General features: G+C 40.4%; 2 protein-coding genes across 2 annotated transcripts; both read right to left on the reverse strand.

Annotated features, from left to right (window-relative positions):
* Nucleotides 1–4,374: 4,374 nt before the first annotated feature.
* LOC307158673 (transient receptor potential cation channel subfamily V member 1-like) lies at nucleotides 4,375–14,167 on the reverse strand. The gene is made up of 16 exons (XM_079871450.1): nucleotides 14,051–14,167; nucleotides 10,892–11,112; nucleotides 10,642–10,796; nucleotides 10,017–10,169; nucleotides 9,764–9,901; nucleotides 9,306–9,604; nucleotides 8,642–8,812; nucleotides 7,862–8,035; nucleotides 7,541–7,645; nucleotides 6,767–6,837; nucleotides 6,350–6,515; nucleotides 6,084–6,150; nucleotides 5,198–5,508; nucleotides 4,973–5,094; nucleotides 4,681–4,784; nucleotides 4,375–4,603 (listed from the first exon to the last, which is right to left on the reverse strand). Exons 2-16 carry the CDS (start codon nucleotides 11,080–11,082, stop codon nucleotides 4,491–4,493), a joined length of 2,340 nt encoding a protein of 779 aa, XP_079727576.1. The 5' UTR covers nucleotides 11,083–11,112; nucleotides 14,051–14,167; the 3' UTR covers nucleotides 4,375–4,490.
* A 2,210-nt stretch (nucleotides 14,168–16,377) lies between these two features.
* Nucleotides 16,378–27,659, reverse strand: shpk (sedoheptulokinase). The gene is made up of 7 exons (XM_079871475.1): nucleotides 27,322–27,659; nucleotides 26,489–26,630; nucleotides 26,153–26,336; nucleotides 25,906–26,058; nucleotides 19,643–19,818; nucleotides 17,602–17,802; nucleotides 16,378–17,191 (listed from the first exon to the last, which is right to left on the reverse strand). The coding sequence occupies exons 1-7, from the start codon at nucleotides 27,478–27,480 to the stop codon at nucleotides 16,797–16,799; spliced, it is 1,410 nt and encodes a 469-aa protein (XP_079727601.1). The 5' UTR covers nucleotides 27,481–27,659; the 3' UTR covers nucleotides 16,378–16,796.
* Between the last annotated feature and the right edge of the window lie 134 nt (nucleotides 27,660–27,793).

Below are 27,793 nucleotides of genomic sequence, written 5' to 3' on the forward strand. Positions count from 1 at the left end.
GCTATGCATTCCGTTAATTTTGTGAATTGGTAAGTTTCGTCTGGGCGTGAAGAAATATAGAGCAGAGTATTATCAGCATAACAGGGAAAACTAATGCCATGCTTCCTAATGATATCTCCTAATGGTAGCATGTACAGAGTGAACAGCAGCGGTCCTAGTACTGAGCCTTGTGGTACGCCATACTGAACTTGTGATCGATAAGACATCTCTTCATTTACTGCTGCAAACTGATAACGGTCTGATAAGTATGATTTAAACCATGCTAGTGCAATTCCACTAATGCCAACATAATTTTCGAGTCTATTTAAAAGAATGTTGTGGTCAATAGTGTCAAATGCAGCACTTAGATCGAGTAACACTAATAGCGAGATACAACCACGATCGGATGATAGGAGCAAATCATTTGTGACTCTGATGAGAGCAGTCTCGGTACTATGGTACGGTCTAAATCCTGACTGGAAATCCTCGCAGATGGTTTTCCCAGTATCAGCAGAAGCCACAGTTGAGGCCGGAAGAGAAGAGAGTGAAGGGCTAGCGAACAGGCCTTTTAAAGCTTGACAGAAGGCACACCTTGCAGGGCTGGCTCAACCAATCAGAAAGGGGGAATTTCTGAGGGGAGTTTTCTCTGTGGGAAGGATTTATGGCGTCATCTCAAGTGTGGTTAGACATCTGCCTTACCTCTTTTCTGTTCATTAATGCTCAGATAGATATAACAAACCCACACTGCATTCTAAGAGAAGGTGATGTACATCAAAGTGTGAGTCATTAAATGAGGATTAATTAGATAGGAGACATGATACAGGTAAGGTTACATTGACTGTTGGTTGGTTGTATAATAAAATACATACCATAGTATATACTATTACACAAGACACAGTCAATCATTCACACAGTTTCTGGGATGCATGTTCATAGATCAGTTCGTCTATGATTAATGCAGCAAAGTCTGTATTAAAGATTGTTTCTGTCTTCCCATTTTCTCTCTCTTGAGCATGTGGTCACATTCTTTTACACCCATAAAACCAACTTATCTGATCATGGTAGGACCTTCTTGCCCTGTTTGGGTGATGGGACCACAGATCCCAGAGTGAAGTTTAAAGATTTTTTGGTACATATACCAAATAATTGTTTCTGATTTGTCTCAGTCGTTACAAATGTGTTTGGTCACACTTTATATTAGGTGTCCTTACTACTATGTACTTACATCAAAAAATAAGTAAAATGTACTTATTGTGTTCATGTTGTATAGCAAAACACTTTTGCTGCTGAGGTGGGATACGTCTACGGTTAGGCACAGGTTTGATGGTTTTGGTAGGTTTAAGGATGGGTTAAGGTGTAAGGGAAGGGTCAACAGTGTAATTATAGATGTAATTACAGAAATTAATTACAGCTGTAATTACATGCAGGTATTTTTTTTAAATATAAGTAGAGTGTAAAAACATGTATGTACACAATAAGTGAATTTTATCAAATAAAAAAACATATCTTTACTGTCACTTTGGATCAATTTAATGCATCCTTGTGGAATAAAACCATTAATTTCTTTCCAAAAAATTCTTAATGACCCCATATTTTTGAACGTTAGTGTATAAGTAAAAATGCTACAGTCCACAACACTGATGTGGATGCAGTATAAAGTACTCAAGCCCACACACATGCTGGTTTAGCTGCTACACAGTTTTGTGCAAACTACAAAATCATATTCATTTTTAAAAAAAGAAAAGAAAAAATGACTCAGGAGATCATATAACTAAAAGCATTTGTGTTGCTAATATCATGTACAGCACATTCAGCATAATTTCCCCACTGCCAAATAAAAGTAATCCTTTCTATCATGTGCTGACAGATATTAAATCAAAACCATCTATGGCAGGTAGATAAAATCTTTAGCACATTTTTTGGTTTTAACAAAAATGGGTAAACATATTTATGGCCGAACAAATCATGTTTAAGTATTTAACATACTATACAGTCCTCTTTTTAGCATAAGCTTGAGCTGCTGCGCAGAAATATCAAATTTACAAGAACCCATGAAACACATAATATCTCTCATGCCCATGCCCTTGAGAGAGGACGCTGAAATATGAGTACAAAATCTGCCATGTTTACATGTGCTCATTGCAGTCGCATAACATCTCCACCTGGAGGCTGAACTAGTAAACACATAAACTGACCTCAGATTGAGTATGTACTGTATGTAGCTGATACAACTACAGTAGTCTGTAGGTCATGACTGTAGGTCATTTACTGACCAAGTCAATGAATTTTAGAAAATTCTAAAAAAGAGGCATCTAATCAACACTGCACCTGCATCTCCTTTGTCAGTCATGCAGGAGTACACACTACATTGGAAGTCTCCCAGTGCCGCCCCGACCGGTGTGTGAGCAGGGATGCCGTACCACTCAGAGAAAGTGTAACCAGCCACAGCCCCTGACTCCACCACCACAGGCAAGAGGTGCACAGGGAAACCCGCATCCTTCAGACTGGAGGACAATATATAAACACAGTCAATTCATGCTGTTGCAGAGACTCATCCAAACACAGGCATTCAGTTCAACACAGAGTAACTGTAATATTAAACATCATAGATTAGTTAGAGTCAGTTCCCTTATCGGTCGGTGACTTACACGTACGTCGTGACCGACTGTTAGGAATCTCGCTAGAGAGGCCAATCTACTTTGAGTGAAACTAAAACGAGCCAATACACATTGGCATGCAATCATTTCCATCAGCTATTCAGCGTTGCAGCGCGAGTATATAATGAGCAGCAGGTGTGATTGCATTTCAGCTTTTTGCTTCAGAGCCAAGCACTTCGATGCTCTCTACAAACTCCCAGGAGACTGAGAAACTTCGAGCCAGCTTTTTTCTCTGACTTCTCCACTTTGGTGCGGGCGTGTACAGCACGGCACAGCAGCGCGAGCGGTCTTCTTTTCTTTCTCTTCTCTCTCTTTTTTGTTTTGCCTTGAGCAAACAAAAAGCTGTTGTCACAGCTGGTAAGGTGCGCAGTGAGAGCGCTCAACAGCCGTTTTCACGGCTGGTAAGATCAGCGAGAGAGAAACAGCGCACAGACAGGTGCACATTCCTGTCTGTATTCGCAGTGACCGTTCCCCTGCGTGCCTCAGCACCAGTGATAGCAGTCCCTAAGAGAGCTTACACAGATAGAGCGCGTCTTAAAAAAAAAAATTCTATCTGTGTGTTTCTGGATGTCGTTACCTGGGATCGCGGGATGGTCACGATCGCTGCCTCGTGTGTCTGGCCTTCGAACACACTGAGGCAGCCTTCGTGGATGAGTACCCATTGTGGGAAGATGACCATCTCGGAGCTGCGGTCGAGACTCTCGTTCCTGCAAAGGGGCGGAGTCCCCGTGCCTGCGCCTTGATCTAACCCTCCTCAGAGGGTTGCTTCAGGCTCTGACACGGGAGACCTGAGGATCACGGTGAGCGCGCTTCCTTCAGGGAACCAACCCGCTAGGAACCGGAGATGGACCTGGAGATGATGGCCATGCTTTCCCGGGCCGCCAACAGGATCGGGCTCGTGTGAAACCCTACACCTCAAGGCTGGATGATTGGTATCTCGGGGTGGCGCGCGCTGGTTCTCAGTGCCTTTCTTCCCGGAGGTGAACGAGGAGCTCACGGGGACGTGGACGGCAACTTTTACTGTCAGAAACCATTCCGGTGGCTCCTCCTCCCTCCCCACCCTTGATGGTGGGGCAGCTAAGGGATACACACGTACCCCGCCAGTGGAGCGGGCCATTGCTATGCAGCTGTGCCCTAACTCCACTTGGTGCGGAGAACCGTGTCTTCCTTCCCGGGCCTGTAAGTACTCGTTCAAAGGCAGGACGGCGGTCACACTGAAATTCTTTCAGAGGCTCCTGGGGCATGTGGCAGCGGCAGCAGCGGTAACCCCGCTCGGGCTGCTCCATATGAGACCGCTTCAGCACTGGCTTCACGGCCGAGTCCCGAGATGGGCATGGCATCACAGCACTCACTGGGTGACAATCACACCGGTGTGCCGCCAGACCTTCAGCCCGTGGTCAGACCCCTCGTTCTTGCAGGCAGGATTCCCCCTGGAACAGGTGTATATAACGATATAGATGCACTTAAATGTTCTGAAATAAAAAATGCTTAGCCAACATCTTTGTACAGTTTTGCATCTAGGCTACATTAGGTCATTCTAATTATGCAGTACATTTCCATGTCACCATTATGCGTCTCAACTCTTGCATCTTGTATATTTTGTTGTATTCTGGTATATAGACACATTTGAATAATATATATAATAATATATATATACTTTTACATAAATGCTTCCTTAAATTACAACACATGCATATTAATTTAAAAATGTACAGTGTTCAAAAGATATGATGACCCTTGAGGTGCATGTTCTCTAAATGAACAACAGTCAAGTTATCTGGTCATATAATATAATTATTCCTATACCAGTTGTAATGAAAGGGAATTGCAAAATAGATAGAGATTCTAAAAGCATCAGACGGAGGTAGAGGCCTCAGCTAGAGGATCCAGCTCCTGTACATCTCTGTGCGGTCGTCTCTGTGTCCAGCGCTTACTGATCGTTTGTAGGAGTCCCCGCTGACTGGGCTCTGTAACAAATACATATGACATCATGTAGGATTAAAATAACACACACATACACACATATTTGTTTAACATTGACTACCTCTCTGAGGTTTAGTTGGGGAAGGTACACTTGTGCATATCCCAGGATCCTCGTTAATTATACCCATGTTTCTGTTCCATTGGTTCCAGTTGACTTCCTCCACACTGAAAGAAAGATTGTTCATTGTTTACGGTTTCACTCATAACTGTTTAATAGCAAACACAGAGGGTAACACAGGGTAAGTGTGCATTATTATGTTTGCATGCTAATATCATCTTTTCATAATGTATCATCCAATTTCAGATTACAGACAAATGCAAACTTCAGATGTTGTGGAAGCCACCAGGGTCACCTGAAGCACCAGCGTCGATCAGGCTCTTGCCCTCCGCCCAGGTCCTTCTCTTCCCCTGAACGAAGCTTTGTCTTCAGACAATGGGGAAAAATCCACTCCATGTCCAAGGTGGTGATTGCACGCTGTGATCAACAATCATACTTATTGCCTAAATGAACAACTAAAATGGCAAATCAGTTCAGTGTAGAAATGGGTTGACCGTTTTCATTTTGCATTTGATTTTACCTGTAGTTTCCAGATGCTAGTGCCCTCTTTAGACATCTCCTCCACGCTTTTATTCATCAGAGCGATCAGCATGTTCAGCATCAGAATGTATGTCATCACTATATACAGAATCAGCAGAATATAGAACACCTCCTTATATTTATAGTCATTGGTGAACTCCAGATCTCCCATGCCAATTGTAAACTTGAACAACTCCAGAGTGGTGAAGTAGATGTCCTTGAATGTGGGCTTCTTGCAGTCCTCATTTCCATTAGCATTAATAAAAAGAGATCGACTCCTGATAGATTCCTCATCAAGGAGAGTGACCACGGCTGATGAGTAAGAAACAAATCATTAATGCACACTACCATTCAAAATTTTGGGGTCAATGAGAAGTTTTTGAAATAAAACCAAGGCTGCATTTATTTGATCAAAAATATGGTAAAAACAGTAGTATAATTACAAATTAAAATAACCATTTTTAATTTGAATATATTTTAAAATGTAATTTATTCCTGTGATGGCAAGGCGGAATTTTCAGCATCACATGATCCTTCAGAAATCATTCTGATATGCTGATTTTGGTGTTTAAGAAATATTTCTTATCATAATCAATGTTTAAAATAGTTGCATCATATTTTTGTGGAAACCATGATACTTTTTGTCAGGATTCTTTGATGAATAAAAAAGTTCAAAAGATCAGCATTTATTTTAAATAGTTTTTTTTTCACTTTTCACTTGCAATCAATTTAATGCATCCTTGCTGAATAGAAATATTAATTTCTTTATAAAACAAAAATCTAACTGACCCAAAATGTTGCAAGTTTGTTGTGTTATGATGAACATTAAATTAATTGCAATGAAAGAATCATGTAAATTGCTGAATGTATGCAAGGGAGAAGGATACCTGTAGAGAACCCAATGAGGAAGACCATGTACACAACAAGGAATTGACGAATTTCTCCAAGAATCATCTGACAATAATTAAAGAGTGTACAAGTGTGTTACGCACAGGAAGTAATGGTGTAGGTCCTGTCTCAACTGTAAGGACTAGACTATACTACAAGGAGACATTAAATGTGTTGCATTGCATCTTAGCACCCTATTTAACTAATACCCTCTTCTGAAGGCCAGAGTGAAGGATGCTGGATAAGAGAGACAAATATCCCTTACCTTTTGTATCATGATACTGTAGATTCCCATATGTTTGGACCCTCTGAAGAAATAGAGTAGATTTACCCAGCTCAAGGCAAGACTTAGCACTAGAAAGGCCAGAAATTCATCCTGACCAAAACAGTACAGTACAGCAGAGACCAAGAGAAGCACGGCCTGCAGAAAACTAATGCAACAAAAAGCATTTAAGCGGGAGTAAACACTGTATGCACTTATTGATTGAGGTTTTATGTAGTAAAAAGTAGTTATACTGGTGCAGTTTAGCCATGTGCATATAGAGTATATAAATAGTGATTTCAAAAACTTAACCTCGCTGTGATAAGTTTTAACTAGTAGAATTATTGGCAAAGAATGTCATTTCATGCATGTATTAGGAAATGATTAATACTGAAATAAAACAAGAGTGAAGCGACTCACAAAAGCTGATCGGAAAATCCGTCTATGACCAGGGACTGAAATCTCGGGCGCTTCCTTAACATATCTATTAACTTGAAAGACAAGGGAATGCAGTTATTTCTGTAAAAAGTAGGGGTGTAACGATACTCTCATGTCACGAGTTGATACATATCACGATACTGAACTCACGATACGATATAATTGCATACATATGATAAAAGGTTAACAAAAAATTAACTGTTAATTAAAATGCTAAATTTGATATTACATTGTGGGTGTAAATGGTTGGCTTGGACTTGGTGCTGGAAACCCAATGCACAGGACAATAGGGACACCATAAAAATATTCATTATTCTGATGCAGAAAATACAGAATTAGTTTTAGACAAATATGCTTGCACTCTGTCACTGACTAGATATATTTAAAATAATGTAGGACACTTTTTACTGGTAACATAAGACATTTGGCATTTTCAGGACCCACAATATTCCTCCATTGCATTATTATACATTATATTCAACATTATATATTTTAGTTTAATGTAGTACTGACACTAAAACTGTGTGAATTTTTTCCTCACACAGTAACTTTTGTTTTGGGTGAACTATACACAATACATATTGTCACTATCCACGATACATATTGTTGCATTTTTGTACTGCGATATATTGTGACACGATATATTGTTACACCCCTAGTAAAAAGTAAATAATAATAATAATAAAAATATTTTGCAATTAAAGTTAAACATGAATTTGTTGTAAATCAACAGCATAATATTAAATAGATACATACCCCTTTAATAAAGAAGTATAGTGCTCCAATGAGAGTGATGATCTGTCCTGTCTGAAGCAGGTAGCCTTCACTATCTTTTCTATAATGAAACGGAGGCTTTAATGACTGAAAGAAAAGTGGGAGTGGGAATGAGACATGGCATTAAGTAGTGAAACATTTACATGTTAACAAGTTAGCATGCATAATGAGTAGTTTGAAGTTGGAAAAGGTTGATTGTCTGGTTCAGGTCAGTGTGCATATTTTTCAGAAGAAATTTTTATTTTGAATGAATGAATGAATGAATGAATGGGTCCCCACCTCCGGACTGCTGTGTATACCTACTTGGTTTTTACTGTGGTCTTTCCCTTCTTCGCGGTGATAAGCTACAGCAGTGAAGATGAAAAGGTAGATAATATAAACGATAAAGTTGAACATGAACATCCGTTTCGCAAATCTATTCCACTTCTCTTCAATTAGTCTGTTTAATGGCTCAATATGGAGCATCTTGTGGCGATTCTGAAATGAGATGAAATAACCAAACATGTTGCTGTCAACAGCATTTATCGGAATACATATGCCAAATTAACATCCAGTAAACAAAAATATGTTCAAGAATGTTTTGCTAATGTTCCCATTAAAGGGATAGTTCACCCAAAATGAAAATTCTGTCATCATGTACTCAAAACTTCTTTTTTCTGCTGAACACAAAAGAAAATATTTTGAAACAGTTGATGGACCCCATTGACTTCCATAGTATGGGGGAAAAAATACAAACATCCTTCAAAATGTTTTCTTCTAGGTTCAACAGAACAAAGAAACTCATACAGGTTTGGAACAACCTGAGATTGAGTAAATGATGACAGAATTCCCCTTTTTGGGTGAACTGTCCCTGTAAGGTATAAAATAGCCTATGTTAAAAAATGTTAAAGTTATTAAATACCAGACAACTTTGAACGAGCAGTATATTAATGTTACTGGAAAAGACATTTGTTCAATGTTAGCCAAAATTCTGAGAACAATTCCTCTCAGCTGGGATTTTGCTTCAGTAAAGTATACAAAATCTAATTATGAATTTTTGATTCTAGAATGAATCAGTATGAAATGAACAGGATGTCTTCTCACGGGAATCTCACTGCCATAAACGATTATCTCCAGTGCGGAGTTCTTCTCGTAGGTGTCAAGGGAGGCGAGGTCATACAGAGACGAGCACACGGGACCGTAGGCCCACTCCGTGATCTTGCGGGACAGATGTCTGCACCCCTTAAACTCCCGCTGTACGATGTGCTCAAACAGCTAGTTAACAAATGAAAAATTACATCTGAATGATTTTATCAAACAGGCACTTTCAAACCTATGCTAATAACATATAATTTCAAAATTGTTTTATTTAGTCACTTTTTAGTCTTTTAGCAATTTGCTCATTTTAGTAATCAGCCATGCCCAGCAGCAACATCAGCTAAAATATACAGAACAAAGGAAATAAAATAAATAAAAACATTAAACTGTGACTATAGGTTAAATAAGACAATGACTGTCACTGTATGACTGTGAATCAGTCTGCTGTCTGATTTAATGCCTTCTAAAGGAAAATAACATGTCAAATCACATGAGGACTAATCATCTGTAAAAAACCAGGAACATCCAAAAACAGAACTGACACTTACTGGGCACGCACTGCTTCAAATGAATCACTTCTTCAAATACATTTAGGCATTTTGCAAAACATAGTGAAATTGTTCATATTGGCACTCAAAAATCAGTAAACAACAGGGGGGAAAAGGTTTACCTTCAATTTTCCTGTTTTGGCGGCTAGTTGGATTGGTGTGAGTCCCTTATTATTTTCGATTTCCTCCAGTTTGATCTTGGGGTGAAGTTGGTCGGCTTTGATTAAGATGTGGTCATACATGGCAATGACAAACTTTGTGTTTTCAGGACTATCATCAGCTATGGATACTAGTGCGTGAAGCACCATGTTCCCATGAGAGTCCCTCTTCCTGACATCCACCGCCTGGTAACAGTTGTCCATAAGGAAGTCCACAATGTCTGGCTGATTAGTGCAAGCGGCCAGCGACAAGGGCAACTCACCTGTGCACAGAAGGTGTGAAAGATACAGGTAAGCCCAGGTACCCACAAAATGGGTCAGTAACATTGAGAACATTATGTGGAAGATTTTACCATTTCTACTGTATAAATTGTTGTCAGAATTATCCGTCTGCAAAAGTTCAACCTTATCGTTAGACCTACCAAAATAGAAGCACATTTCTTGATTGGGTTGAAAGAATTTCCCACAGGCCTTAGCATGGACATCGGCCCCTTTCTTAACCAGCATCTTTACAAATTTTGGACTCCTCCTTTCAATTGCAACATGGAGTGCTGTCTGACCTGCCAAAGAGATCAATCAATAACATTGTAAAATAGATTACATTTTAGCTACAATAATATAAAACTACATCTAATAATCAAATATTATGTAAAATGAAGCTATGATGGCTCTGACCTTTGTAGAAACTGTCTGTGTAAGCAGCGTTGACAAGATTTTTTAAATCTCCCAGTTTCTCTGCAATGTCCAGCAGATGTTCAATAGTGTCATTCTCGCCTTGCCTCAAATTTAAAAGCGCTTTCAGCAGGGCTGTCTTTCCATTGGACTTATCTGAAGAAGAAAAAACTGTTGTTTTATTATGTATTAAATATCAGTCATGAATTCACAGTACTATTCTGTGTATTCTTTGTACACTACCATTCAAATGTTTGGAATCGGTGAGAATTTTTATTCAACAAGGATGGATTAAATTGATCCAAAGTAACAATAAAGACATTTATAATGTTTCAAAATATTTCTTTTTCTACTTTTCTACTTGTGAACACTCTGTTCATCAAAGGATCCAGAAAAATGTTTCCACAAAAATGTCAAGCAGCACAAATGTTTTCAACACTGATAATAAAAATAAATGTTTCTTATAAGCACCGATTCAGCATATTAAAATAATTCTGAAGGAATTTTCTGAATGTGACACTGAAGACTGGAGTAATGGCAGCCTTGGTGAAAACAAGACACTTCTTTCAAAACTCTTACCGACCCCAAACTTTTCAAAAGTTGTGTATTTTTTCTTCAATACAATTACATTGAGAGTCGGTGAGGCGTTTCATGTTTTTGTGCAGGTACTGATGTAAACCCTGCAGTTTCGACACCTCGCCACTGGACACAGCCTCAAACAGACTCTTGATGGTAAACCTCTCACGGTCCTGAGCCGGTTCCTCTTTTACTTTTCTGATTCCCCTGTATGCAGAATGTATGTGTTAAAGTTATGATTTCTGATTATATATTTGTCATACACTCCAGTGTGGTTTGATATATTAAGGAGCCCCACTTACCTGTCAAAGTTTAGGTTAAATTTAATTGTGGTTGTAGGTTCCTCTATGTCATCCAGGTAGTTAGAATCCATGGGCCTCTTGTCCTTTAAGGCACCTTTCTTCATCTGTTTGGCCTTTGACCTCTCCTCCTCTGTCTGGTCATCCGTCTCCAGAGTGAATGATGAGGTGTTGCTGTCTTTTGGTTTACTCATAGTGATGCCTTCTTAGTCTCACAGCAGAAGCTGTAAACTCCATAAAAGTGATATCATTAGCAGATACAGGACATTAGGTTTTAATTCCATACAAAAACAACCTAGGAAATGTGAGCCATGATCACAACTGGTGATTTATTTATTTATAAGCAAATGGGACATTAGGAGTTGTGCATTGTTGGTAGTTCATGAAATGTTGCCTCCTTTGTTACTGATCAAATTACTATAATGTTTTTTTTATATATAATGTGACTGAGAGTTGCTTCTATAAGGAGCTACTTGAGAGTCATAATGTATCTCAGAGCGTCTTCTTGTTATAAGAGCCATTAAAAGAGGAAGGACTCACAAATGATCCAAATGGAAACCCTATGACAGGAAGTCTGAACTACTGCTGCTGTTATAAATGGCTCACATTTGTTCATCTCATTGCTTTACATTGGAGGTGTGATTATAATGCTGCCATGATCATAAGAGCATCTAAACACATAACCCATCTAATGGATCTGTGGTTATCGTGGGTAGGCTACACAACAAATCAATTCTTCATCAAAATAAAAATGTGGATTAATTTAAAGATTCAAGAGATAGAACCAAATACAAAAGTCAGAAAGCAGGTTCAGTTTATATGTGCAAGTGAAGATCTCTAATAGACCTTTGTTAACTGAATTATTGATATTCCGTCATGCTGTTATTTGCTATGATCGCATCCAGGCATAGGCGTCCATTTCGGTGGGGACCAGATTTCGTCGTGAGTCATTTTGTACCCACCACTTTTAACTTAACGTCCATAAATAATTGTACTTTGGGTTAGAATTTTTGACAGTTGTCAGTGGTTATGAGGAGCGCTATGAGAGAGAAATTTGGTGATCGTTGTTTAGGTACATTAAACCACGTAAAGCTTTTTCACGTTAGGACTTATAAAGCCCATGAGAACCGTGGGGAGTCAACCCACAGCCGCTCCGCTGCCCTGCTGAAAATGTGAAGCAGAAACGCTTAATGTCAGATAACGTCCATAATAATTGGACTTTGGGTTAGATTTTTTGACAGTTTTCAGTGGTTATGAGGAGCAATGTGAGAGAGAAATTTGGGGATCATTGATCGTTGTTTAGGTACATTAAACCACGTTAAGCTTTTTTCCTTTAAGCAGAAACGCTTAATGTCAGATTACGTCCATAATTTGACTTTTGGTTCGATTTTTTGACCGTTTTTAGTGGTTACGAGGAGCAATGTGAGAGAGAAATTTGGTAAGCATTGTTTAGGTAGCCTACAATAAATCACGTCATGTCATATTGTCAACATTATGAAGCAGAATAGTGGGTCATAGTCTAATGCTTTTTGAAAACTTAAGGCTTTCTTCTTCATAAAACGAGTCGGACATCATCACATTTTTGTATACATTTTTATTTACTTACTTAAGTAAGCTACAAGACATCGTCTTTAAAAACATGACCTGCGCGAAAGAGGAAAAAAAATGAATGCGTCATATGCGCTACCCAGCACTTCTGAAAATGCACTTCCGAATGCGTCTCTCTCCCCAGCACATTTCACGCCAAACTGACGCCCATAGGCCATGATTTTCCCATCACGGAAAACTTTCCCAGAGAATACATGGAAATGCATTTCTAACAGAATTCAGTGTCTAATGCATTGGATATTTTTCGTTTTAGATATGGTTTCATATAGCATTACATACAGAGGAAATAGACTGTAATCCTGCATTAAGAAACTCCATTACACTGGCTTTGGGTAATCATGTAGCACAAGGTCAAAAGCCCTTGATTTTGTAAGGAAAAATGTCCATAGAAACAAGCTACTATCATCTCTGTTTTGACCGGGTTCCTGAGCATACATGTGATCTATCTTGTGACATTTTACCATGCATCTCTCACAAAGCTGGTTTTGTATTTAAAAGATGTGTCATTTTTACATGAATTAGTTTCTTTAAAGATGATAGAAAGATTTTGCTTTTATAAGCCAATGTGACATTCTAATACCAGCGTTAAGATCAGCAATTATGCTTGGATGCTTTTTCAGTATTTATTCTTTCTTAGGGGACCAATCAAATTACAATTCATTTATAAAATTATTCTATTAACAGACAGTGAGAACAGGAGCTATAAGGGATCATCTAAGCACCAGTTGAAAGAGGAAGGGGACAAAAACTATTCAGATAGAAACTCTGTGACAGGAAGTTGCAGTATCGAAGGAAATGCAAAATTTACTAGTTATAAATCAATGTTTTGAGCATAGTTGTATCTCACTTGCACATTAAACAAGAACTCAAATTGCTAAAATAGGGATTCATTATGTATAATATGAGTCATCCACTGTTCCTCATTTAGGGCATACACACTATTAACACAATAGATAACCATAAATAGACCTCTGGGATTTTAAAGACATTATTTAGATTTGTCAAAACAAGGATTGATGTTTAATGATCATATCACAGCAAAGAAAGGGTGCTTAGGATACTAAAGATATATGAAATCATTTTCAGTCTGAATGTGCAAGCAGACTGCTCTATGGGTGAGGCAGCATAGATTGTTACAGCGTCTAACAGATATTTGATCGACGAATTATATCGCTTAATGTTGTTTTACGCTAGATGATGACCTAATATGCAATTACAAGATGCTGGATAGTCTTACTTACTAGAATATTATGACATGGCCTCTCTGCAAATTGGTTCAGATAACATTACAGTGGAAACAGTAAGACAGACACAATCTTTAGATTATCATATTGTCAGATTTAAAAAGACAAACTTTAAAACTGATCTGCAGAAATATGTACTAAAGTAGATCTCACAAGGACTTGTGAAGACATTTGGCAGTGAAAATCTTTAAACTTTAACATTTATTTAATGATTTACTACATTAGCAAAATCTAAATGTATTTAAATACTGCATTCTATTATGGTAAACCAATTAAATCCAAGAATAAAGTATCAAACATTTGTACTCACAAATCAACTTTGGTTTTCTAGTATCCCGTGTTGATGGTCCACTATGTTCAACTGAGCTTGCCAGAGGTATGATTCCTTGAACACAATGACGATGATGGCTCACGCTCTCTCAGTTTCATAGAGGAAGAGGGCGAGATGTTTTGAGGTTGCTGAGAGCCTTACAGAAAGGCGGGTTTATTGATTTTTAGAGTGTGTTGTTACGTATGTTTTGCCATGTCCATGCATGCTATGTATCATTTATAATCACCTAGTCCTACATTTATATAACACATAATGCACTAAAAACCATCAAGCTTCTACTTAAATTGCTTCACTTATCTAGCAACACTGTATTCTACTATACATCTGAACTATCCAAATGAGCAATTGTTCATGTGCTGGAATATATAATATATATAATCAAAAAGGTACCTTTCTGAACAGCATATGTTTGGTTAGTCATAAGTCATCTGCACTTGTCTGCTGAGACGGTTCTGAGAAATTTCACTTTTCTTAACATGTACGGTTTCCTGCATGACAATGGTGGACTGTGGCTGAGTAAGATGGTTTGGCGCATAAATGGTGGTTTAGGTGCACATGTCACATGAACAAAATGAAACCTTGACATGCTGTTGAGGCTTAATGTTGAGGGTAAAGAATTTGCTCCTCGTCTTTATGTTATTTGAAGAAACAAAAAGAAACTTAATTTATAGCCATATGCATTACATGTAATATATTGTATTATATTGTAATTCTTTATTGTCCACCAAGGTGGAAAATTGGCTTTGGTTCACCAGCACATAAAATAACTATACAGACAGTAGTAATAAACAGATTCACATTACATAAATATAAAAATACTGTTCATGCTACTATTATTTGGTTTATCGATCACAGAATTTTAATAGCGTTTAAAATAAAAGACCTCTTAAACATTTTTATTCGCTAGAGGTATTCTATAGTGCCTACCTGATTTCAAGGGCTCAAATTGACTAAAGAGAGGGTGAGAACTATCTGCAAGAATAATCATCGCCGCCTTCTTTGCCCTTTCAGCATAAAGTTGTACTAAGGGCTTCTGTGGTCTGCCGACTATTTTGCTTGCCATTGACACAATTCTGGTGAGTTTGTTCTTAGATCTACAGTTAAAGTGATCGTACCAGTAGATTATATGTCTAATTTTGTGCACATAATTAATTATTTCGTCTTTGCAACTTTAATTTCTAATTGACTCAAGTGACACCTAGTTTCAAGGGCCTTAGTGTGAGGCAGGTAGGCAACATCATGTAGAGAGGTAGTTTTGTCCAGTAGGCCAACTAACGCCATATCATCAGCGTATTTAAATAGTCTAAAATGTTCCTCCTTAATCGTAAACTCATTAGTAAAAAGAGAAAAAAAGCACAAGGGAAAGAACACAAACTTGTGGGCAGCCTGTGCTTAAAGTGAGCACTTCTGACACAATCCCTCTAACACAGACCCTCTGTGGACGGCAAGAAAGAAAGTTTCTAATCCAGAGGACTAAAGCTGTATTAACATCAAGATCAACAAGCCTTTTTAAGCAAATGTGTCTTCATTGAATTAAAAGCCGAGCTAAAATCCACAAATAAAACCCTGACATATGCTTTAGGATACGTGAGATGTTTTGTAACTGTATTAAGCAGGGTCAGTACAGCATCATCTGTGCCTCTGTTACTCTTATATGCAAACTGAAGTGGATCTAACCTAGAGGCAACAGTTGAAGTTAGATGATTAGCCAAAACTTGCTCCATATTTTTGCACAATATAGAAGTTATTGCAATTGACCGGAAATCATTTAGCATACTCGCACCTGGCCTTTGTGCCACAGGGCTAATTATTGATCATTTCCACAGTTTCGGGCACTGTACTTGTGTTGTGTCCAAAAGAAGCTGGAACAGCCTTGCAAAAACTCCTTTTAATTGAGGAGCACAGTCTTTAAGAAGGTGGGCTTTTAAACCATCTGGGCCAGTGGTCTTATTTGGCCTCAATTTACTAAGGCTTGCAATAACATCACCTTCATTAATAACTATTGATGTTTCTGCAGGGAGATTTTTACATATCTCATCACATTCTGTCTTACCGTCCACATTGTCAAATCTGCCATAAAAGTTATTTAAGTGGTTAATGAAAGTTTGGCTTTTACTTACAAAATGATCATCCTTTTTATTAGACCTTCCCATAGCGTGTTTAATCCCTCCCATCCCTGTTTTATATAAACAGTTAAAAATTTACCCTCTATCTCATTTTTAAAATCAATTTTTGCTATATATTTTTTATATACAGCATAAACTCAATTATAAGAAAAGAATTAGAATAAAAACAGCATGAAATTTGATGCATCAGAATCCAACTGTTTATTAACATCTGAAATGCCACTGAACATTGTAAACAAGAGTATTTTGTGGTTTTAAGGCTCTGTTCAGTCATTTAATGGAATTCAGAAATATTCTTTAAAAATACAAATGGTTTTGTATACAGTAGTTGTATAATGAGTGTAAATATTAAAAAAATTAAACAGTAGATCTTGACAGTCAAAAAATTAATCAACAAATGATATAGTATACAATTATAAACTGATCGATGTATAGTATTAAAACATTTTTAAATTAAATACACTTAATTGCAAAATGTGATTATTTATACATTTAACTGAACAGCAAAAAAAAAAAAAAAAAAAAAAACAGTTTTTTTTACAGTCCCATTATAGTAGGTCAGGTGTCTCAGAGACAAACGTCATAGGCACAGTGTCTTCTTATGTTTGGTCATTAAACACCATGGCAACTCCAACTGCTGAGTCCACATCTTTTCCGTAGACAACAGGAAATGGAAACACTCTCTCCACTTCCTGTTGCAGAACGGGGTTACATGACAGAGCGCTGCCACTGCCAATAATACACCTCACCCCAGCAGCCTGCATGCTCTGAGGGGGCATCATAGTGGCCAGGTTTTCAATAATGCCCCTGCACACAGCTCGAGTCATGTGACCCAGAGAGAGGTTAGAGGGCGAGATTTGCGAGACACTGGCACTGGTGGTGGGGTCGTGCCGCTCTCCTAGTAGAGTCGGAGTCACGGTTAGGTCAGTATTAGGCTGTGCCAAGGCAGACTGGATCAGCTGGGAGTAGATTCTGGACTCGTTTACTTCCAATGCTATGAGATAAAACAATGAATAATACACCTGAGAACCAAAAGCATACAACAAGAATACAACACTCTCAAAAATAAAGGTTCTTTATTGGCATCTAATGTAAAACCTTTAACATCCATGGAACCTTTCCATTACACAAAAAACTCTTTATAGTGGAAAAAGGTTCTTTAGATTATTAAAATGTTCTTCACACTAAGGAAAAAAATGGTTCTTTTAAAAACTGATCACTGAAATGTTCCTTGGGGACCCAAAAATGGTTCTTCTATGGCATTGCTGTGAAATCCCCCTTTTAGAACCTATATTTGTAAGAGTAATTTTATTGTTGTCTCTATTTTAAAGAATAAATGATTAATCTACGATATAAAAAGGTCAATTGGTCAAAAGTCAAAAAGGTTAACAATTGTTGATTTACCAAATTCCTTCATCCATGAGTCCAGCATTCTGACGAAGGTGGCCATGACATTGCCTCCATTTAGTGATGCGGCCACTGCCAGATAGGAGCCGTGCAAGTATGGGAAATAAGCGACAGGGCAGAGGGTGTCTGGAGAACTGGGAGGGCTGAACTCTGCAGGCATGCCGAACGTCAGCTGGGCTGAAGTGCTCATGTTCAACACTAGTGATTTAACATAATTCACAATTAATTTGTGTGTATCTGCCTTGTGTACACAGCAGTTCAAAAGTGTGGGGTTTATAAGATTTTTTTATATTTTTGAAAGTCTCGTGCTCAAAAATGTTGCTTTTTTTTTAAGGGATTCTTTCATGAATAGACATTAACTAGAAAATATAATTTATTTTAAAGGAGAACTTGGTAACTTTTTTAACTTAATAAAACTGTCTAGAAACCATTTGGATGGTTAAACAACCTGTTCTGGTAATATTGGTGACTTTCCCCGCTCCCCCCAGCGTTCCCAGGCGGAAAACCAACCTTGCAACTTGGGGACTACCGTCCCGGCAAAATAGAAATTGGAAGTCTCGTGAGAAGCGAGAACGAGAACGAAACACGAATCGCTTTACGGCAATTAGACATAAACACACACGCATGTATGATGTATTACCAGATTACCCACCTCGGTAGACAAAGCTCCACACGATTCAGTTGGCTTGCTCCGATCAAAACAAACGCACATGAGCAGCGGTAGAGAGGGGGAGGAGGCCGCCGCAAGTGAGTTTTTTACGACCGTGTTGTGACATATACGCCCCCCCACAGCTGTAGGGGGAGCTCGTGGGGAAAACATGCGACAACAAAAGGGAAAATCAGCGAAGAAGTGACTAGAGTTCGCTAGAGTTGCCGAGTTCTCCTTTAAATACAAATAATTTATAACATTATAAATGTGTTTGGTCACACTTTATATTAGGTGTCCTTACTAATATGTATTTACATAAAAATGTTGTTGTATAGCAAAACACTTTAGCTGCTGAGGTGGGATACGTGTACGGTTAGGCACAGGTTTGATGGTTTTGGTAGGTTTAAGGATGGGTTAAGGTGTAAGGGAAGGGTCAACAGTGTAATTATAGATGTAATTACAGAAATTAATTACAGCTGCAATTACATGCAGGTATTTTTTTAAAATATAAGTAGAGTGTAAAAACATGTATGTACACAATAAGTGAATTTTATCAAATAAAAAAACATATCTTTACTGTCACTTTGGATCAATTTAATGCATCCTTGTGGAATAAAACCATTAATTTCTTTCCAAAAAATTCTTAATCACCCCATATTTTTGAACGTTAGTGTATAAGTAAAAATGCTACAGTCCACAACACTGATGTGGATGCAGTATAAAGTACTCAAGCCCACACACATGCTAGTTTAGCTGCTACACAGTTTTGTGCAAACTACAAAATCATATTTTTAAAAAAAGAAAAGAAAAAATGCCTCAGGAGATCATATAGCTAAAAGCATTTGTGTTGCTAATATCATGTACAGCACATTCAGCATAATTTCCCCACTGCCAAATAAAAGTAATCCTTTCTATCATGTGCTGACAGATATTAAATCAAAACCATCTATGGCAGGTAGATAAAATCTTTAGCACATTTTTTGGTTTTAACAAAAATGGGTAAACATATTTATGGCCGAACAAATCATGTTTAAGTATTTAACATACTATACAGTCCTCTTTTTAGCATAAGCTTGAGCTGCTGCGCAGAAATATCAAATTTACAAGAGCCCATAAAACACATAATATCTCTCATGCCCATGCCCTTGAGAGAGGACGCTGAAATCTGAGTACAAAATCTGCCATGTTTACATGTGCTCATTGCAGTCGCATAACATCTCCACCTGGAGGCTGAACTAGTAAACACATAAACTGACCTCAGATTGAGTATGTACTGTATGTAGCTGATACAACTACAATAGTCTGTAGGTCATGACTGTAGGTCATTTACAGACCAAGTCAATGAATTTTAGAAAATTCTAAAAAAGAGGCATCTAATCAACACTGCACCTGCATCTCCTTTGTCAGTCATGCAGGAGTACACACTACATTGGAAGTCTCCCAGCGCCGTCCCGACCGGTGTGTGAGCAGGGATGCCGTACCACTCAGAGGAAGTGTAACCAGCCACAGCTCCTGACTTCATCACCACAGGCAAGAGGTGCACAGGGAAACCCGCATCCTTCAGACTGGAGGACAATATATAAACACAGTCAATTCATGCTGTTGCAGAGACTCATCCAAACACAGGCATTAAGTTCAACACAGAGTAACTGTAATATGAAACATCATAGATTAGTTAGAGTCAGTTCCCTTATCGGTCGGTCACTTCCACGTACGTCGTGACCAACTGATAGGAATCTCGCTAGAGAGGCCAATCTACTTTGAGTGAAACTAAAACGAGCCAATACACATTGGCATGCAATCATTTGCATCAGCTATTCAGCCTTGCAGCACGGGTATATAATGAGCAGCAGGTGTGATTGCATTTCAGCTTTTTGCTTCAGAGCCAAGCACTTCGATGCTCTCTGCAAACTCCCAGGAGATTGAGAAACTTCGAGCCAGCTTTTTTCTCTGACTTCTCCACTTTGGTGCGGGCGTGCACAGCACGGCACAGCAGCGCGAGCGGTCTTCTTTTCTTTCTCTTCTCTCTCTTTTTTGTTTTGCCTTGAGCAAACAAAAAGCTGTTGTCACAGCTGGTAAGGTGCGCAGTGAGAGCGCTCAACAGCCGTTTTCACGGCTGGTAAGATCAGCGAGAGAGAAACAGCGCACAGACAGGTGCACATTCCTGTCTGTATTCGCAGTGACCGTTCCCCTGCGTGCCTCAGCACCAGTGATAGCAGTCCCTAAGAGAGCTTACGCGTCTTTAAAAAAAGAATAAAAAGATGACGTTCTGGATGTTTCTGGATGCGGTCGTTACCTGGGATTGTGGGATGGTCACGATCGCTGCCTCGTGTGTCTGAGCTTCGAACACACTGAGGCAGCCTTCGTGGATGAGTACCCATTGTGGGAAGATGACCATATCGGAGCTGCGGTCGAGACTCTCGTTCCTGCAAAGGGGCGGAGTCCCCGTGCCTGCGCCTTGATCTAACCCTCCTCAGAGGGTTGCTTCAGGCTCTGACACGGGAGACCTGAGGATCACGGTGAGCGCGCTTCCTTCGGGGAACCAACCCGCTAGGAACCGGAGACGGACCCGGAGATGATAGCCATGCTTTCACGGGCCGCCAACAGGATCGGGCTCATGTGAAACCCTACACCGTGTCCCGAGCCCTCGAGGCTGGATGATTGGTATCTCGGGGTGGCGCGCGCTGGTTCGCGCAACCCCGCGCAACCCCCCCCCCCCATTGCCTTTCTTCCCGGAGGTGAACGAGGAGCTCACGGGGACGTGGACGGCACCTTTTACTGTCAGAAACCGTTCCGGTGGCTCCTCCTCCTTCACCACCCTTGATGGCGGGGCAGCTAAGGGATACACACGTATCCCGCCAGTGGAGCGGGCCGTTGCTATGCAGCTGTGCCCTGACTCCACTTGGGGACGTGTGAGAACCGTGTCTTCCTTCCCTGGCCTGTAAGTACTTCAAAGGCAGGACGGCGGTCCCACTGAAATTCTTTCAGAGGCTCCTGGGGCATGTGGCAGCGGCAGCAGCGGTAACCCCGCTTGGGCTGCTCCATATGAGACCGCTTCAGCACTGGCTTCACGGCCGAGTCCCGAGATGGGCGTGGCATCACGGCACTCACTGGGTGACAATCACACCGGCGTGCCGCCAGACCTTCAGCCCGTGGTCAGACCCCTCATTCCTGCGGGCAGGAGTCCCCCTGGAACAGGTATTCACAGATGCCTCTGCCACCGGCTGGGGTGCCATGTACAACGGGCATGCAGTGTCAGGGGTGTGGACGGGCCCCCAACTGCATTGGCACATCAACTGCCTCGAGTTGCTAGCAGTACGTCTCGCTCTGAGCCACTTAAAGAGGCCCCTACAGGGCAGAGACGTGCTGGTCCGTACGGACAACACTGCGACCGTTGCGTAAATCAACAGACAAGGTGGTCTACGTTCCCGTCGCATGTCGCAACTTGCCCGCCATCTCCTCCTCTGGAGTCAGAAGCATCTGAGGTCGCTTCGAGCCATGCATGTCCCCGGTGTGCTCAACCGTGTGGCCAACGAGCTATCACAAGCTGTGCTCCCGGGAGAATCTTGTCTGGAGACACAGGCGTAGAGTCGGCCATCTTGTCTATAGACACAGGCGTAGATTCAGGCATCTTGTCTGGAGACACAGGCGTAGAGTGAGGGATGGTGGAAGCCTTCTTCCTCCTCTCCCTCCGTTTATGATTGTGAGGCGGTGGCATCAAGCTTACCGCCTTTGGGGGCGCTGCAGTGTCTTTGGCCGCCTCTGGGGGTGCTACAGTCTCTTGCAAGGGCATGGCGGCCATCTTGCCTGAAGAGATGGGCGTAGCTGGTGTTGCCCATTGGCTATGATGATGTAGATACGTAGTGAAAGTCCAGGATTTCAAGCCCCTTCATCTCCCACCGAGGCAAAGGGTCATCAAGGCAGTTATTAAAAAGATCCTTCAGTGCTGCATCATTATAACCCATGCCTCTCGAGAGAGTCCAAAATGCCTGAGACAGACAACCCACCGTCCGGCCCTGCTAACGTAGGGTCGCTAAATTACAGAGTCGTCCCCTCCTCTCCTTCTCAGTGGTTGGGGGAATGATACGAAAACCCGTACTGCTGGATCTATACATTTTGATGGAGTCCTTCTGTCACGATATGCACACAAAAAGGTAAGATCCATGTGCAGTTTAATGGGGTAATCCGTAATCATAAAACCAGCCAGGCAAAGGGTCAAAATCCATACAAAGACAGTCCAAAAAACAAGAAACAAAACAGGAATGGAACTCAGAAGTGCAATCAGACATCAAACAAGGACTCCATGACAATAACTAAAACAGACAGGGTATAAATAGACAGATACAAACAATGTGAGTGGGGACAGCTGTGTGCAATGATCAGTGATGAGTTCAGACAAAGGATTATGGGAAATGCAGTTCATGCAGTGGTGGTGACGGTATGGGGAAGAGACCTCTAGTGGACACCCAGGGTTCACCAACCAGACACTGTGACATATAGATGGCAAATCAGTGGGAAAGCACAACCTGGTCGTCAGGTTCTTTAGGGGTGTGAGACGGTTAAACCCTCCTCGACCCCCCTCCATACACTCTTGGGACCTTTCCCTGGTGCTTCGAGCACTTCAGGATGCTCCCTTTTGAGCCTTTGCAGTCAGCAGACTTAAAGCTTCTCTCTTTGAAGATTTTGCTGCTGATTGCACTGGCCTCGATCAAGAGGGTAGGGGACCTGCAAGCATTTTCGGTCGACGAATCGTGCCTAGAATTCGGGCCGGGTGACAACCACGTTGTACTGAGACCCCGGCCTGGCTATGTGCCCAAGGTTCCTACCACTCCCTTTAGAGACCAGGTAATGAACCTGCAAGCGCTGCCCCTGGAGGAGGCATACCCAGCCCTGGCTTTGCTCTGTCCCGTTCGTGCTCTGCATATGTACATGGACAGAACTCAAAGCATCAGGACCTCAGATCAGCTCTTTGTCTGTTACGGAGGCCAGCAGAAGGGAAAGGCTGTCTCCAAGCAGAGGATGGCCCACTGGATAGTGAATGCCATCGCCTTGGCTTACCAACCTCAAGGTGTGCCCTGCCCGCTCAGGTTGCATGCTCACTCCACGAGAGGCGCTGCATCCTCCTGGGCGCTGGCACGTGGCTCCTCGCTAACAGATATCTGTAGAGCTGCGGGCTGGGCGACACCTAACATGTTCGCTAGATACTATAGCCTACGTGTAGAGCCGGTCTCCTCCCATGTTCTCACCCTAAACGGGTAGAAGCACTGAGAGGCCCGGCTCTGTCGGCTTGCTGGAGCATACTGTGCTCCTTATTCTCCAGAGTGAAAAACCTGTGAGTCCTCCAACACCCTCAGCCCGGACATGGTGGAACAGCTGATGCAAATGATTGCATGCCAATGTGTATTGGCTTGTTTTAGTTTCACTCGAAGTAGATTGGCCTTAGGGTTGCGCGATATGCTCCATTTTCATATCGTCCTATCGTCAGCCTGTGAGATCGGCGATACACGATATTATCGTGAGGGGGGCGGGGCTTACTTATTTGATTATTAACTTGCTTATTTACTCATCAATTTGCTTGTTTTATTACTTCGTTTTAAATGAGAATCTTTTTCTATTTTGCTAGCAAAGGTGGAGTGTTTATTAATAGGCTAAATCAGGTTATTTCCTGGTATAGTGAGGTAAAAAAAAAGATCCTAATCATTCTTGTATCTGACCATTCTTGTATATTTCAACATGTCAGCGGGAAATTTACGGACACACATGATCCCCTCATGCCGTTACTGATGCAGCATTTTGACTGTAGGCTGCTTCTGCACGAGATCATGAGAACACGTTTTAATTTATTGGGTCAAGAAAGAGTCGGAGTCTGCGATATGTCCTCCTACCAGTGCTCTCTCTGTCTGGATGCACTTCACTTATGCGCACCGCACTTCAATAAGCCGAAATAACGCGGGTTTTAAATGCCGGGAGAAATCAGAGGCAAAAATCTAAAAGTCGATCGGTACTTACTTATGACTTGACTCTGATAAAGGAAAATGGGTTAATCCGTTTACATGACCACATGCATTGTCAGTTTATTCAGCATAATCGAGTTAATAACGTGCATGTAAACGCGATCATTCCCTGAAAACGAAAGCAGAAACGGACTGCGCTTTCACTGCATTAACTGCGCGTTCTCTCAGAGACGACGGTGGATATAACGGTAGGCTACAGCATCTTAATTTACTGGCTTAATATTTCTCTTGTGGACTTACATTATTGACAGTGAAAAAAATAGAAGAATATTTCTTGTTAAACAAGTTTGAAGTTGCTTGTGATTTTCACAGGCAGAGTTTCACAGATGCTTCGTGTAGCCTACTAAAGACTTTATTAGGCCTAGGCGGCCTATATAATTTTATTGATATTATTATTATAATTAATATTTTGTAATTGTACTGTTTTTAGTGTTTTTACTGTCATTAAATATTTTGTTAATGTGCTATGGAAACAAAATACTGACGAACAACGATGCCGCGTCTTCATCTTGGCTCTGTATAAGAATGATGCGTCTGTTAAAACAAGCACTCTTGGCAATTTGTGAATGGATCACCTTGCAATTCAATTTCGTTGTGGGATGTAATTTTTTTCTGTTTTAAAAATATTTTCTTTGAGGAGTCCTCATACGCGCGCGTCGGTGACGTTGCATGTGTGGTTATGTGATGTCGCAAGTGTGGTTATGTGGTGAGATGTCGTTATGAATTTAGGCAAGGCAAATATAATTGTAACTATACTAGCTTCATAATAATAATAATGATTTAATACATTAATAGGAAAACGAGCCAATTATCGTATTGATATCGTCAAAGGCATCTGCCATCGGCGATATCTCTGTCTATCGTCGATACACGATACTATCGTCTATCGGCACAACCCTAATTGGCCTCTCTAGCGAGATTCCTATCAGTTGGTCACGACGTACGTCTCCGTTCCCTCCCTCAGGGAACGAGGGTTACCATATGTAACCGAGACGTTTCACTTGAAACGGGACTCGCAACAGAAGGGGCTTCCGCTTGTGCTCGAAAAGAGCCCTGCCCCCCAATATCACACCTCACACACAAGATGTGGAAATTAATGGGGGCTCAGGGCAAAAATGTCATAAAAAAAACAAAAAAACATTTTAAATGCCCCAAAAATTCAACAAATGGGGGAAAATGTCCCTATATAAGTTCTGGTTTTTAATATTTATAACAGGATAGTTAAGCAACATCACACACAAGCAAGTAGATATTATCGACCGATATTAGGCATTTTCCAAACTATCGGTATCGGCATTTATAATGGCCGATAAATGAATATTTAAAAAATAAAATAGAAGCAGCTAGGGCTGGACCCAAATATTTGAATATTCGTTCAGTGGGTTGGTATTCGATTTGAAAATTTGACATTTGAATATTCGTTTTCTTTTTTTTTCTAGAATGCCTAGATAGTGGTATATGGATTGCGTTTAAAAAATATATTATTAAGAGTGAAATATGAGATAACATTGTTTCAACAGTCTGTCTATTTTTCTCACTGGGGTTGGGGGGTTGGGGGGGGGGGCTCAAACTGTTTCTTTGAAACAGGTCTCTGAATTGCAAAGGCCACCTCTAAATATAATATCAGACTTGACTCACATTTGTGTGTTCCATTGGTTGGTGGTTGTGTTAAAGTAACCCCAGCTGGCAGCATTTTGTCCAGTCATGACACATTTGTCAAGACCTCCCAGCATGGAAACCACATAGTCTTGGATGGTGCCTGCATCACTGAAGTCTGACAGGAACTCCGGCCTGAATCAATGACATATCATTAAAACAAATTCAGTGCGGAACAATTGTATTTTTGCTGAAATAATTTAGTCTGAAATCTTGAGTGTGATTCTACCTGTGTTTCATATACCAGAAAATGGTGGCACAACCAAAGCCAGTGGCCACACTCAGGTGGGAGTCTGGTTTAGGTAAGGAAGACAAGAAGTCAGCGCTGCAGCGCCCATCCTGCCAGGTGATCAGCTGACTGACGTCTTTGGGAATGAATCTAATGATTTCATCTTTACTTAGCCATTCACAGCCTAATTGAGATGGATGACAGTACAAGTATTGATACCATTTAATTTAGGATTTATGAATGATCATGAGTGCCTTCACCACAGTTCCAAACCACAATGCCAGAAGCATTAAACATGCTTTTAATAGTTGTTCAATGATGTGTTCAGTGTTTAACCTGATTTAGATTTCCACAACACAATGCCATGCATTTGTCCACATACTCCAATGCACTTGACTTTTTTCAGCTTGTCTTTGGGTAAAGCGTCCATGCATTGGTCCAGAGCGGCAATTATTAGTGCAGGATCCTGCTCTTTGGCCTATTACAACAACAACAACAACAACAACAATAAATAAAGCACATTAAACAACACCCCCTCCTCCTCCTCCTCCTCCTCCTCCTCCTCCTCCTCCTCTTCCTCCTCCTCCTCCTCCTCCTCTTCCTCCTCCTCCTCCTCCTCTCTCTCTATATGTATGTATGCATGTATGTATGTATGTATGTATGTATGTATGTAGCGTCCCCTGCTCTCTTAGGATTTACCCCTCCTCTAAGTTCTGCTAGGGAGGAGCACCAGGTTCTGGTAATAATAATTACCCACTTCTGGTATTAATAGAAGTTATAAGCTGAGTTTTAATTTTCTGTTCTGTAGCAGGATAGATGTAGGATGCCAATGTTAAAGGATTTCACACTACAGGTAAGTATAGGTAAATATAGAAACGATATTGTTTTATTATTACAGAATATAGATCAATAAATAGTTAATGGATGTCAATAAATATATAAATGTCAATAAATAGATCAAATAAAATAAAATAATAAATAAGCCGATAAATAAACAAATCAATAAATAGTGTGTAAAGAGTAATAAAATATATCTATAAAACACTCTCAGTATAACATAAGTACCACATATACGTGTTTTCCCACAATACTTCTTGAGGTTAATTTCTCTCTATAGTCTAACTGTATCTTTTGACTGCCATCGCTTTAATCAAACATCTGTTACCTACATGTGTGTCTGTGGTGCAGCTGATATCAGAGTTTGTAGGGAAACTTCTACTGTCTGTCACTCTGTTGGACTGCGCCTCCAGCAGCACGACTTTAACTGATGTGGTGCCCAGATCCATGCCGAGAACAAAGTCACCAGAACAACTCTGTAACGTCGCCATGATCTCTAAAGAAATTACTACTTTTGTGCAGTCAGAGGAAAATGTGCAGTATGTGCATGTTGAAAATAAACTGCTCTGAATTTTACTACGTTGTTGTCGATGACCCGATCTAGCGATGTCCGATTGATGAACGAATCGCTCTTGTTTCGAATCTTTAGAATGAATGTGTTGAATCGGTTCAAAAAACTATTCTGGATGATTAATTTAAGAATCGGATTGAATAATTTGTTCAGTTCGCGAACAGCTCTTATTGACCGAGAACCGTCTCTTTTGAATATGTCGTATTCATAAACACCCATAAGTTATTAATACG

This window comes from Squalius cephalus (genome assembly GCF_949319135.1).
Source record: "Squalius cephalus genome assembly, chromosome: 5".
Classification (NCBI taxonomy): domain Eukaryota; kingdom Metazoa; phylum Chordata; class Actinopteri; order Cypriniformes; family Leuciscidae; genus Squalius; species Squalius cephalus.

Bases quoted from the DNA above. Each gene is read 5' to 3' on its own strand.
- LOC307158673 (XM_079871450.1), bottom strand. From the start codon at position 11,082: ATGAGTAAACCAAAAGACAGCAACACCTCATCATTCACTCTGGAGACG. The intron at 9,605-9,763 runs GTAGGTCTAACG...TTCTGTGCACAG, and splicing joins AGAAATGTGCTTCTATTTTG to GTGAGTTGCCCTTGTCGCTG. The intron at 6,838-7,540 runs GTATGTATCTAT...TTGTCTTTCAAG, and splicing joins TATACTTCTTTATTAAAGGG to TTAATAGATATGTTAAGGAA.
- shpk (XM_079871475.1), bottom strand. From the start codon at position 27,480: ATGGCGACGTTACAGAGTTGTTCTGGTGACTTTGTTCTCGGCATGGAT. The intron at 26,631-27,321 runs GTAGGTAACAGA...TTGTTGTAATAG, and splicing joins GCTGCACCACAGACACACAT to GCCAAAGAGCAGGATCCTGC. The intron at 26,337-26,488 runs GTTAAACACTGA...CATCTCAATTAG, and splicing joins GTTGTGGAAATCTAAATCAG to GCTGTGAATGGCTAAGTAAA.